General features: G+C 40.4%; 2 protein-coding genes across 2 annotated transcripts; one reads left to right on the forward strand and one right to left on the reverse strand.

Moving 5' to 3' along the window:
* Positions 1 to 1,781: 1,781 nt before the first annotated feature.
* Positions 1,782 to 13,005, forward strand: pla2g7 (phospholipase A2, group VII (platelet-activating factor acetylhydrolase, plasma)). The gene is made up of 11 exons (XM_084081698.1): positions 1,782 to 2,075; positions 3,297 to 3,421; positions 3,790 to 3,940; positions 4,156 to 4,249; positions 4,551 to 4,619; positions 5,961 to 6,126; positions 6,613 to 6,726; positions 7,315 to 7,406; positions 9,788 to 9,958; positions 11,396 to 11,544; positions 11,761 to 13,005. The coding sequence occupies exons 1-11, from the start codon at positions 2,012 to 2,014 to the stop codon at positions 11,853 to 11,855; spliced, it is 1,290 nt and encodes a 429-aa protein (XP_083937824.1). The 5' UTR covers positions 1,782 to 2,011; the 3' UTR covers positions 11,856 to 13,005.
* LOC311062565 (3-ketoacyl-CoA thiolase, mitochondrial-like) lies at positions 7,429 to 9,118 on the reverse strand. The gene has a single exon (XM_084081699.1). It carries the CDS (start codon positions 8,885 to 8,887, stop codon positions 7,694 to 7,696), a length of 1,194 nt encoding a protein of 397 aa, XP_083937825.1. The 5' UTR covers positions 8,888 to 9,118; the 3' UTR covers positions 7,429 to 7,693.
* Positions 13,006 to 13,472: the final 467 nt, after the last annotated feature.

Raw genomic sequence — 13,472 nt, forward strand, 5'->3', positions numbered from 1 at the left:
GGGGATATGTGCTTTGTACAAACAAATAAATACATTGGTGCAAGCTTAAGGGAGAAGTGAAGTTCTCACTAACTATAAAGGAGGACACATAGACACTAATATAACAAATATAATATAACACTGCATAACTATAAATTCCACAAACCTCATATTTTTGTCATCTGGACTTTACCAACCAAGTGCAGACTAGTTATTTCCAACAGCTCAAAAAATATATATAATACCAGATACAGTATAATACCATGTAAACCATCTTAGATTAGATAGGCCTATTTGAGAGTGCAGAGGCATAATTGCTTTGATGCATGTCACATTAACAAGCTTCAACAAGCATCAGCTGACACACAACACCTCCCCTCTGCAGTGCTTTAAACTGAAAGTGACTGGAGTCTGTTTCATTTCTCTCCAAAATACCTTGAATATGATGGAAGACATGATTAATAATTACTGTGATTATGATAAGCTTTACATTTCATATCATACACCATACAGCAAGAACTCCTATAACTTTCACCGGCAAAAAAAAAAACGTTTTTTTTTAAATTAAAATAATAATTAAAAAAATATTACGATACCGTAGGCCTATGACATCATGACCATACCTATCGTCACATTTTAATACCACAATAGGCTATATCGTGGGACAATATATCGTGACACTCCTATAGGCGGGGAGGGTTGATCTTTTTTTTTTAAACACTTGGGGCGGGTCATCGATTTTTTTTTTTAGGGTCATGGCATTTTAAATTAGGGCACACACATTTTCTCCAGGGGTATCCTTCTTTAAAAATCGACCTGTCCCTAATAATAATAATAATAATAATAATAATAATAAGTAAAGTAAAGTATACATGATTAGAACATGCTTAAACATTCGACAATTCAGGACTAATATCTATTTTTGTGGGGGGCATAAACAAGAAGTTGAAGGATAAAATCAAGTCTGATAAGGATGTACCGACCGTGCATGTTCACATCATGTACTTTACATTACAGCAAAGGTTCACATGACGCTCGTCTGTCACAATCGTCATGGCGCAACTTGTACCTGGTTTTGGCACTTTCTCCATTTACAACCCATACATCTACATAAACGTCAAATTTCAAATATAAAATCCTGACCCTACGGCCATAAATGTAACAAGTTGAAATGCCTAAGTTTAAGTACCCGTATCTTCCGTATTGTTCAATCAAAAGCATTTTAATCCGATTGGCAGCCATTTCTCTATGTATCAGAGTGCAATACACCTCCCAACCAATAGGGTCGCATAGTTGAGAGCATATGAAGGACATTTTGAGAAATTGGCCACCAATCGGATAAAATGCTTTTTATTGAACAATACGGAAAATACGGGTACTTACAGACCCAAGCGTTTCAACTTGGTACATCTATGGCCATGGGGTCAACACTTTATATTTGAAATTTGAACGTTTATGTAGATGTACAGGTTGTAAATGAAAACAATGCCAAAACCAGGTACAAGTTGCGCCATGATTGTCATGATATGACAGCCATGTTTCAGGACTGTATTACTTAAGACCATTTTTCAATTTTTTATTTCTTCTTCTTTTTAAAAAAAAATGTTTAAGACAAAATAGCCAATTTCACATCGAGGTGCCCAGATGTCCATAGTGCCACCTATCCTGTATCCAATATAACATAATTGTAAAAGGAAGAGGGAGATCTTATTTTGAAGTCCACCAACGGAAGTCTAATTGATTTTGGACTGAACTTGACGGTGTTGTGAGCTTTGATGTGTCAGACTTGACTCGCCAGTGACTCAACTGTGCTCCACTAGTCCGTTCAGTCCCGACTGACTCATGTCACTACCTAGTACCTACCTTTATCATACATTTAGACAATGTTGCGACAGTGACACGCAGCTATTAGCGTCAACACACCCAGTACCTTGTTTGCCCTCCGGAGGCACGGGTTTGTAATCCTGTTGAGTGAAGATAAGTAAATTAACCGAGCTATCTAGCTTAGCCTGCTGCAGTGTGGTCGAAGTCCATGTTTTCTAATGGGGGACTCGTACAGTTGTTAACCAAGAAGATTTACCAGTGGTCCAAGACAGGTACAGTTAAAGTGTGTCACTTACATCTCGTTTGATTACTGCCAAATACATTGAGTTTCAGTTTTGACAGCTAATGATGGCTGTCAGGTAGTTGTTGGTCTGTGAAGCCAGGTGTATGTAGATCTAATAGTGCAGTTATTCTCTCTCAAGCCAAATACATTGAGTTTCAGTTCTAACAGCTAAATGATGAAGTTTTAGCTGTTAAAACTATAGACTATATAGTACACCTGGCTTCACAGACGAACTATAGTTGGTCACAGACACCTGGCTTCACAGACAGACTATATAGATCTATTGTACAGTTATTCTCTCTTACATCTAATCTGATTCCTGCCAAATACACTGTTTTAACAGCTAAATTATGGCGGTCAGATATATCTTTAGCTGTTAAAACTATAGATAGCTCTATACACCTGGCTTCACAGACTTAGTTGGTCTATAGTTTTAACGTATAAATCTATATACACCTGGCTTCAAAGACCAACTATAGTTGGTCTGTGAAACCAGGTGTATATACATCTATAGTACAGTTATTCTCTCTGAAGTGATGGCAGTTGTCTGTTCTTCACATTTGAATAACAGGATCCACAGTAAAACAAGCCAAAAATAACAGTAATTTAATTCAAAACAGACAATGTGTGCACTGTTCTCTTGTGCAATCACAGGAAGGCTGCATAATACATGGTAATAATATAGCTATACATATTATTTAGTATCTACAGGCTAATGACCAGGTGTGTGTACAGCAAGGGTAACTTTACAACAACTCTAGTAAACATAGTAATGGTAAAAATTCTCAAAGAAATAAAGGCCATGAAAAAGAGAAGTTTCTCACTTAAGGGACATGTTAGTGTTGCTAAATATTGGACAGACACCACACTAAAATATGACATTGGTATTTTCAGTACCAACCTTAACCTCATTCATAATTCAAAGCAAAGTTACAAGATTTCTGCCTGTTTCACCAATTTGTTTTCCCAATTGAATACAGTTGAATACAAGCAGTACTGGCCTATTTTGTTATGTAAAATATCATTGGATTAATAATCATCAATGGCCAATCCTTAAAGTGTAATGCCAGGAATTGGTATTGGCACTGTATCCCTATTCTTCATTGTTGGATCAATCAAGTCTATTGTAAGTGTCAGGTCCCGTGGTGACATATCTGTCAATTGAATATGCTCTTTGAATAGCTAATGAAGTCTGTTTTTTTCCTTTTAGAGAAGAGGAGGTATTCGTACGGATTCTTTGCCATGGGAAACTCCTGTAACCATCTAGGGATCCCGGCAGGCAAAGGACCCTACACTGTAGGATGCACCGACCTCATGATGGATCACACTGCTCGGGTAATGTACATGAATAGAGCAAAGAACGTGATCCATTGCATTTCAAGCTTTTCTCCTTCTAGCCACTTAAGCTCCATGTACTTTGTCTTATGATGAATAGTGAAAATAGATGATCTACAAGCCCATCCCGGTGCGTTGTGAGCTTCTCTTTTTATTGGTGATTTTTAAATTTGCAAGACATTATTGTTGGGGGGGGGGGGGGGGTGCTAGGTCGCAAGAACAGGATCCACACGTAAAAACGGCAATCAGAGCATATAGCCTGCTACATAATGACCACTTCCTACAACAAACCACAATTGCAGTCATACTCAACACTCTGTGGCCGCATGCTTGTTTGTGTCAACTGATTTATCTGTGTGGGGGAACAGGGCACCTTCTTCCGGCTTTACTACCCTGGCCAGGAGGTGGAGAACGCACTAAAGCCTGACTGGATTCCATGCAGGGAATACTTCAATGGTCTAGCAGACTTCATGAAGATCAACAGAACGCTCAGTGAAAGGATTTTCAACTACCTCTTTGGTGAATCTTTAAAAAAAAAAACTTTTTACATTTATTCAGAAATAAACACACCATTGGTGCAATAATGGACAGGAACATGTAAAGAGTATCTGCGAATGTGTCTTACACCAGTGTGTGTCTTTGAAGCAGGTCTATATCCATTCTATATTTCAAAATAATTTTCTTTTATAATGTACAAGACTCAAGAAAGCTCAAATGTGTTTTCATTTTTAAAGGCTCGTTTAAGATTCCAGCATACTTGGACGTTCCAATTAAAAAGGACGGGAAATATCCTGTAGTTATCTTCTCCCATGGCCTGGGAGCATTCAGGTACTCGCAACACTGGCACAATTCATTTTATCAGCCGTTAAGTATATTATATTAACCACAAGCGCTATTTTATACCTAGTCGTATGATGGTGGCATGCAGTGAAAATAGCCGATCTACAAGCTCACAATGCTTAAGCTTGAATGGCTAATTTAGCTATTTTGTGAAACATTTTGTACATTTTCTCCTATAATAACATGCCCAAACACCATGTTGAAAGTGGTTCACTTAGGAAGTTCAGATGAGTCACCTTTTGTGTATGTAATGATGTTTTGGAAATGTACCTTTTCCTCCTTCTTCTAGGACTCTGTATTCAGCGATATGTGCAGAGCTGGCTTCTCGTGGCTTCATTGTAGCATCAGTGGAACACAGGTACTGTATACACATGTAAATCCATTATATTAACTCAGTAACTTGAGCTTCTTGGTGGGGCCAAATTAAGATATGATTGATTCTGGTACTGGTCCTATTAATAATTCTATGTTAGAGCCATAAAATCAAAGGGCAGTCACTATCATTATCAATATCACATAGTGGAAAAAGCATTGAAATTAAACATAAACACAGGAAATCGCATATTTGAGAATGGAGTTCAAACCATGGGCATTGTGGTGCCTGTGCGTGACGCCAGTGAGCAGCAACAATAGACCATCTCCATATACACGCGGTGCACTCGCCCCCCTCTATAAGCGGCTGTCTGTTTATCTGTAGAGTAGAAGTGGAAAGGGTGTGCAGACAATGGCACAGGCCAGGTCATCACTTTTTTTTTTTTAACTAGTATAGGCTGCAGGGGAACCTATGGAGGAGAATATAATGGCCTGTCCCACAGTGAGTCAGTCAGTACAAAGCTAAACCCGGTCAACTAAGTATTAGTTTACTATGTATGGAGGGTTTAAGTGGTTGACTTGGAACAGACTGAAGTCATATATTGTGGGTTGCGCGGATGTACGATAGTAAAAGAAAATATAGGTACATCCTCAGATGTAAAATTGACATTTTAAATTTGCCAGATAAAAAAATAAACTGAAAAGTTAAGCATGTTTAGCTTTGCGCCATTACTTGAAAGTTATGTAAATTAAATGGTGTTCTTTTTAATTATCACACAGGAGAAACAGCAACTATCGGTACATTTCACAACAACGGCAAACAGAGCACTGTAGCATTCTTGGTGACAGATTCTCTGTCACTGCTCTAGTGACTCTTACAGGCTAGTCGAGGGTGCCTGTTCAACTGGGCCCAGAATTAGGTGTGTGTTAGTGTGTTTCTCCAGACGTGTTACGCCCTCCCGGTGAAACCCCTTACTGTCAGGTGAAAAGAAGGCTGGAGGGGACATGTGGTTGTCTAGTCTACACACCCTCCCCAGACCAACAGTAGGGGTTGGCACAACTTGGCAGTGACAGGGACTATACATATGGGTGGAATTGGCATAAGCACTAAAATTGTGGAGAAAAATATAAACAATAGTTGATCAAAGGGACGCCAAATCAACTTCAGCATAAACTTGTCAGATCAAAACAGATATTTGGGATGTGCTCTACGTAATGCATCCATATTATGTAATCGTGACCATTCCTCCTCTCTGCCCTCATCGTGCCATCTCTCTAATCTTCTGTTTAATGAAAAAAAAGAAAACAGCCTAAAATATAATCAAAAAAACATATAAAAACATATATTTGCACCTTCATCACATTGTGTTTATTTATTGTAATCCAGAGACGAGTCTGCCTCAGCTACATATTATTACCGAGAGAAGACAGAGTCTGAGAAGGAAGATGCAGCTTCATCTAAAGCATCAGCTCCAAACAACCTGGTGGAGGAGTGGATGTACTATAGAGCTCTGCAGCATGGGGAGCTTGAATACCCGCTCAGAAATAAACAGGTAAGTGTATGAAGATGGTGTAGTAGGGCAGTGGTTCTCAAAGTGGGGTCCGGGTAGCCCCAGGGGTCCTTGAGGGGGTTCCAAGGAATTATATTTTGAAAGACAGTATGGGGTACCTGATACAAACTGTACAACTTGGGGATTCTTGACTGTCAAGGATCCCTTGTGTTTTAGAGCCACGTTTTCCCCACTGGAATAACATGATGTTTTACCTTCAGCCTGGTGGCCTTTTGCAAGAGATGACACTAGTTTTTTAGGGATGTGTCATACAGTACATACAATAAACACAGGTGTTAAAGTGAGGCAGCATGTAAGAGAAAGATTGAACCGTTTTTGTTGATGTTCTCCATCAGAGGTGGAGAACATCACCATGGAAAACATTTAATAATACATTTAAGATAACTTTCTCTGTGTCCTCGGGGCGTTATACACGCGCCACATAAACATAGACCTAACCACAAGCTATTCCTTCTTGTCATTTAACAGGTGAAACAGAGGGCAGATGAATGCATTCGCGCTTTGGATAAGCTCATTGAAATCAACTCAGGGATTGCAGTGCAAAACGTGCTGCAAACACAGTTTGACTGGACTACACTGGAGGTACCAGTGGATCAAGATCACAAAATATCTGACCATATTAACCACTTGAACCCTAGCATCCTTAATGTGGGAATGTCATAATAGGCGAACATTCAGCAAATATGGGCGGACATTCGGCGAACATAGCAGATCTACAAGCTCACAAGTGTCAGTCAGAGTGTGAGCTTGTAGCCTGGCTATATTCGGCGAAGAGACTTGGTTTATATGGAAAAAAGGCGGGGGCCAAAGATAGAGCCCTGGGGGGACCCCGGTCAAGAAAATGTTTCTGCGTATTTAAGGGTTTAAGTGGTTAATTATATTTGTACTTATCCTTCATAGTCTGCAAGATCATATATTCTTTTTGCCCAAGACAACTGCAGTGTATTACTTACAGACAAAACTGTCAAATAAAAAAATTAACACTTCATAAAAATCAATACAGTAATGCTGTAGCATGCTTGTAGAGCATTTAGATGAGTTGGCTCATACAAATTACATTAACCCAACAAAGCGTCAAAAACATCAAGCTATCATACTGTGGTCACTCAGCCTTCCATGAGGACTTAAATCTTGTGTCAAATCTTGTTCCTCCTGCCCTCTGATCATCAGAACTCCATGGACCTGTGTAGGATAGCTGCCATGGGCCATTCCTTTGGGGGGGCGACAGTGATTGAAGCACTGTGTAAAGAAGTCAAATTCAAGTAAGTGCATTTTAACGATCACCTGTTTCAGTTTTATAGGTCAATTTAATGTTTTGTCTCTGCTAGTTTCCTGTCATGTGTTGGGTGAAAGCCTTGTATCTCCTTGTACGTGAATGAGATGACTTGTCATTTTATGGGTTGCGTTAAATAAACCTTTTGGTGCCAAAAGCAAGTTATTTTTAGTATGGGTCAATGGCATATCATTTTCTGTGAGTGGACGGCTTAGTCTTTGTCTTCTCTGATGTGATATATTCTTCAAGGCACATACAGTAGTAGTAATAGTTTGTTCACTGAGTGTTTTCCAGTATGATGGCAATGCCCTGGCCACCACCAATGCAGGCAGAACCAATAGCGTACTTTCCACCTTGTCGCCTGAGCTCGTGAGCCAGGTGGGCGGTGATGCGTGCTCCAGATGCTCCGAGAGGATGTCCAATGGCGATAGCTCCACCATTGACATTGGTTTTCTCTGGGTCCAGTCCAAGGGCTTTTGAAACGGCGAGGAATTGGGCAGCAAATGCCTCGTTCACCTCCACAAGATCCATGTCGTTGATAGAAAGGCCAGCCTTTTTAAGAGCTTCTGTGATGGCCGGAACTGGGCCAATCCCCATGATGCTTGGGTCACATCCTGACACGTGATAGGCCACTATTCTGGCCAATGGAGTGAGATTATGTTCTTTCACAGCATCCTCACTGGCAATCACCACAGCAGCAGCCCCATCAGATACTCCTGATGCGTTGGCAGCGGTAACAGTTCCTCCCTCCTTGAAGACTGGAGCAAGCTTAGCCATCTGTTCCAATGTGGTTGTGGGACGAGGGTGTTCATCATGTGTCGTAGGCACCTTGCCCTTCTTGGCCTTCACGTCGATGGGTGCAATTTCTGCTGTATAATGACCTGCCTCATGAGCCGCCTTCCACCTTTGCTGGGTCTGGTGTGCAAACTTGTCACACTCATCTCGGGTGATCTGGTATTTCTCTGCCAGGTTTTCTGCGGTAATACCCATAGGGGTCTTGATGTGCAGGTCTGTGAGCCCTGCCCACAGTGTGTCCTCCAGCTTGAGGTCAAATCCAAGCCTGGTGCCAAATCTTATGTTGCGAACCGCGTAGGGTGCCTGGCTCATACTCTCTGATCCGCCACACAAGACAACCTCTGATTCCTTTAGGCAGATCTCCTGAGCACCATTGATTATGGACTGAAAACCAGATCCGCACAGCCTATTCACAGTAAGAGCAGGCACCGGGATTGGCACGCCACACCTGAGACCCACATGACGTGCAATGTAAGGTGCATCTGCCGAGCTCTGCATGACATTCCCCATAATGACACTGTTGACGAGTTCTGGGGCCACACCCCCTGCTGCCAGGGCAGCCTTGGCAGCATGCTCGGCCATATCAGTGGCACTGTGGTCCTTCAGCACACCACCATACGTACCGAAAGGAGTGCGCTTGGCAGACACAACAAATACACCTCTGAGAAGCGACATGATGTTGATTCCAGTCTATGAATGTATCGTATAATAATAATAAAGTAGACTTTAGACTTTAAAATGGAGTACGTCAAACAGTATCGTCTCGACTAAAACGCCTTCACCTTTTGTCAAATACTGATATGTTGAAGTTGTTTACACACCGAAAATAAGATTCGACAGAAAATCTGAAATATCAAGCTTTCAAGTAATAATTTCTTAATACGGAAACTAAATAAATGTCATTTTATTTTTAGTTCATTGTAGTTAATTTGGTTCATTGTAAAAGTGGTTAACATTTATTGCAAGTCTTCTGCTCTATCAAAATAGTCGAAAGTAGCTACCCATACCAACAGGTCCGTGCTATTGGTCACACCTTATGTGTCTTTTATTACAAATATCTGACCACTTACGCTATCCTATCCTATATTAAGGGAGGACTGGGCGGGCGGACGTACCACGTCGTCACGCACATGTCACAATGACTCAGTCATAACCATATAAGGAGTTCCCAATGCAACTACTCCCAAATATGGAGTAGTGTGTTGTCTAACCTCAATGTCGTCATGGCATCAGGCGCTAACAAATCAGTCAGCTCCATATATGGGCACAAAAGGGGGCATGCCCATATATGGGCATATACTGATGACATCAGGGATAGATAATAGATGTGCTATGTATTTTCCACTATTTTTGAATTTTTTGAAAACCTTCACCTTTAATGACGTTCCTAAAATAGCGATGTCAGATTGAAAGTGGTTAATCGAAGAATAGAGATTTTGACTAAAGCTCATAACTGCATTAGATCCATTGGAATGTTTGGGTTTTTTTCTTTTCACCCGACAGCGTCAATCTGAAAAGGGGAGGTCGAATAATGATGAACAATCTTCTTTGCATGCTGTTATGCTCTCTGATTAGGTGTGCCATTGCCCTGGACGCCTGGATGGTCCCTCTGGAGGAGGAGATATTTCCCCAGGTGAAGCAGCCCATCTTTTTCATCAACTCAGAGAAGTTCCAGTGGGTGGGAAACATTATCCGCATGAAGAAGCTGGAGTCAGCTGCCATTCAGAGGAAAATGATCACCATCAGGTATAACAGACGTTCTGCCTCCTTCCCAGTAAAAGATGAGTGAGTGATGTCACAACAAAGGGTCATCTAGCAGGACGTGCTTCAGACTCATGGGACTATTCAACCACAAAACGACGCTGTTGTCAAATTAACACAAATGTATAGTTTGTTGCAGATACTTTCAATCAACAAAGTATATCATTTTGGTTGCGTGACAATTTTATCTAAAGAGATGTGCAATGAATTATAAATAAAAATGTCAGGGCACCATGAAACTACAAGATACCGTAGACACTTCTGATTGTTTGTAACGCCACTGTCCTATCCTTAGTGTCTTTATGCTAGATTTAAAGACATTACAATTTTGCGGGTTCAAGATACCAAAAACAAGGCCAGTTCAACAACTCTCAGACAAATCTAGCTTAAATGTCACCTTAGACTAGTGGAAAACTGTCCTCACTATCCAGAATACAATACACTATTGAAAGAGCATGCTGATTGCAAATAACTTTGAGTAGCAGTCAAGATGCTTAAAGGGATATTTCACTTAAAAAAATAATTGGGTCATTTTTCGTCTACTCAGGCTTTTGTGAGCCCCCCAGACAGTTTTTAAGTTGCTTGATTCAGTATTTAGATTTGATATTCATTTTATCAGACACTCCCCCTTCCCATACAAACCATTATAACTTCAAATTCCATTTTTAACATATTAGACTCATCAAAAACACCCGTCCTTGGTTCTGGTGACTCATCCTCCCCTCCTAATACGTGAGAGGGCTGTGTTTTTTCGATTACTTTTTTCCTTTTTGTAATACATTTTTTTTTCATTTTCCAAAAGAAATATTAAAAATCACACCCAGTGTGAAGAGAGTGGTGCCTTTGAAAGTGTAACTGGTTGCATCCGCAACAATCAGCAACAATATGTTGTCACGTGACACGTGACAACATATTGTCACGTGTCACGTGAAGCTCGACCAATCAGCCGTGCTCAAACATACGGACGGACATACGGACGGACGGACATACGGACACACGGTCAAATGTAGGAGTGGTTAGCACCACTCAAAAATAAATGAAAAAAGTAATTGAAAAAACATGGTCTCCTCACATATTAGAAGGACAATATCAGTCACCAGAACCAAGGACGGGTGTTTACGATTAATCTAACATGATTAAAATGGAGTTTGAAGTTACAATGGGTCTGTATTGGAAGGGGGCGTGTCTGATGAAATGAATATCAAATATCTGAATACTGAATCAAGCAACTTAAAAACTGTCCGGGGTGCTCCAAAAGCTTGAGTAGACGATAAAATGACCCACATTTATTTTTAAAGTGAAATAAATAATCCCTTTTAAATTACATTTCTGATCTCTAGACGTGGAGCATTCTTAATGATAACTTGCATAGTATTTTCATTCATGATGTGGTAATGTGAGGTTTCTGTGTTCCCTCGTCAGGGGTGCAGTTCATCAGAGCTTTCCAGACTTCACTTTCCTCACGGGAAACTGGATCGGCAAGCTGATGAAGCTGAAGGGAGAGATTGACCCAGAACTCGCCATGGACCTCTGCAACAAAGCGTCATTAGCCTTTCTGCAAAGACATCTGGGTAAGGACAATGACAGATTCACGGACAGGATGGAATGTCAGTGGACTGAGGTTCACACCAAATATGACTTGCCATGTGCTTGAGCATGTAGCTTGTATAACACATTTGGCATTTGTACACCGTACTATCCATTTCATGTACTTGTGAAAATACTGTCACACTTGGTCTGGATGGATAAACAGTATATCTTATAGATTCTGTCAATCCAATTTTCAGGTATGGATAAGGATTTCAACCAGTGGGACCCACTAATTGATGGACAAGATGACAACCTCATTCCAGGAACCAATGTTCATATCTCCGCCATCTGATCTCTGCCGTCTAATGTTGTGCCTTACATGACTGGTGAAATAGTGACCTGACCTGTACTTGGTTGGTCATACCTCTTTGTATGGGATCCCTTTGGACAGCCCCTAACGTGTCAAGCCAAGCCAAGACAGTATGTCATAAGGATTGGGAGTAATGTTTGGGACTAGGGTGACTGCACCACTAAAGAGTTCAGGTTTGGCAATGGCAGCAAGCAACCAAGTCAGCACTCAAGAGCAACTTAGTTTTTTTTGTGCCAGATCTGACTACAAACATCATCGCAGAACATACCATCTCAATCAGTGTTCTGGTATTTGTTGCACTGGGCCTTGAATGTATGAACAGCTGATCAAAGTGTAACATTGTCGAATCTTGACCATTATCAGTACTTTCTTGGGAGAAATATCATCATTTTGATACAGGCATTGTAAAGGTGTTTTATACTTGGTTTGCGAATTGGTGTCTCACACTGAAAATAGCCGATCTACAAGCTCACAACGTGTCGCAGCGCGACACTTCTAGAGCTTGTAGATCAGATATTTTTGGTGTGCGGCACCACATGTAATGAAGTATATCAAGCCCTATAGTCTCCTAGAATTTATATAAAGCATCTTAGACATACTGTACACCTACCGTATGCCTATCAATTGTTGTATCGGAGTATGTATGGGTTAGGCAGGGTACTCAACTTGGAACAAGTTCTATCAGAGACAGATTATGGTTGCAGTGTGGTTGTATGTGGTATGACCCCAAATAAAATGCTAATCCAATCCAATCCAATCCATAGGATTCCAATCCATAGGATTAAAGATACATAGTTTGTTTTCTATAACCATAGCTTGATAATTTAATTGAGTTAGTAATACAGTATATTACTATGGCCAAGTAATATAGATTTATTTATCTAGCACAATTGCAAAGAACAACTTGTCAATATCATTGGGAGAAAGCCCCACTAACGCATGATTTCAGGAAAAGGAATTTGTGGGATATTTACTCAATTAAGATACAATGTGCCTTAACTCAGTACTGTCCAGCCTGGTTCCCTCCAATAGCTCAATGCAACATCTCACTTTTCACGTTCTGCCTATCTATCATTCTGCAGTTCTTGTCTTATATCTCTTCATTTGTACACTACTGAAATTAATAAATTTGATTTGTATACAAATATTATACTGATTCAGGTGACATGGTTTGTTTCATGTGAAACATTAAGATTATCATAGTCAAGCAGTCAACAAATACAGCTGGTAGTTCATCTACCAGTGCATAATGCTAATGAAAACTGTAAGACTTTTGAATTAGTTATTTTGTCCCCTAGTTCAGGGGTTTTCAAACATGTTTCACAGACACCTAATTAATTCATTTCAAATGTCCTAGATATGGTGACATTGATACATATTGTACATTTTCTACTGAAATAATTTCAAGTGTACTAAATTATAAACAGCTTTTTTTGGTTGGGGATCCCCTGGAATCCAATCCCTCAGTGACCCCTAAGGGTTCCCCAGACCTTACTATTGAGAACCACTGCCCTAGTTCATAACATTGTCAGAAAGTGTAAGCCTTCAAAGATCAGAACCGACAAAACAGGAGTTGCCGGATGGTACACCACAGCAATG

The sequence above is a fragment of the Gymnoscopelus microlampas genome, assembly GCF_963454915.1.
Source record: "Gymnoscopelus microlampas genome assembly, chromosome: 16".
Classification (NCBI taxonomy): Eukaryota; Metazoa; Chordata; class Actinopteri; order Myctophiformes; family Myctophidae; genus Gymnoscopelus; species Gymnoscopelus microlampas.

Bases quoted from the DNA above. Each gene is read 5' to 3' on its own strand.
- pla2g7 (XM_084081698.1), top strand. From the start codon at position 2,012: ATGTTTTCTAATGGGGGACTCGTACAGTTGTTAACCAAGAAGATTTAC. The intron at 6,727-7,314 runs GTACCAGTGGAT...TCTGATCATCAG, and splicing joins TTGACTGGACTACACTGGAG to AACTCCATGGACCTGTGTAG. The intron at 11,545-11,760 runs GTAAGGACAATG...TCCAATTTTCAG, and splicing joins CTTTCTGCAAAGACATCTGG to GTATGGATAAGGATTTCAAC.
- LOC311062565 (XM_084081699.1), bottom strand. From the start codon at position 8,887: ATGTCGCTTCTCAGAGGTGTATTTGTTGTGTCTGCCAAGCGCACTCCT.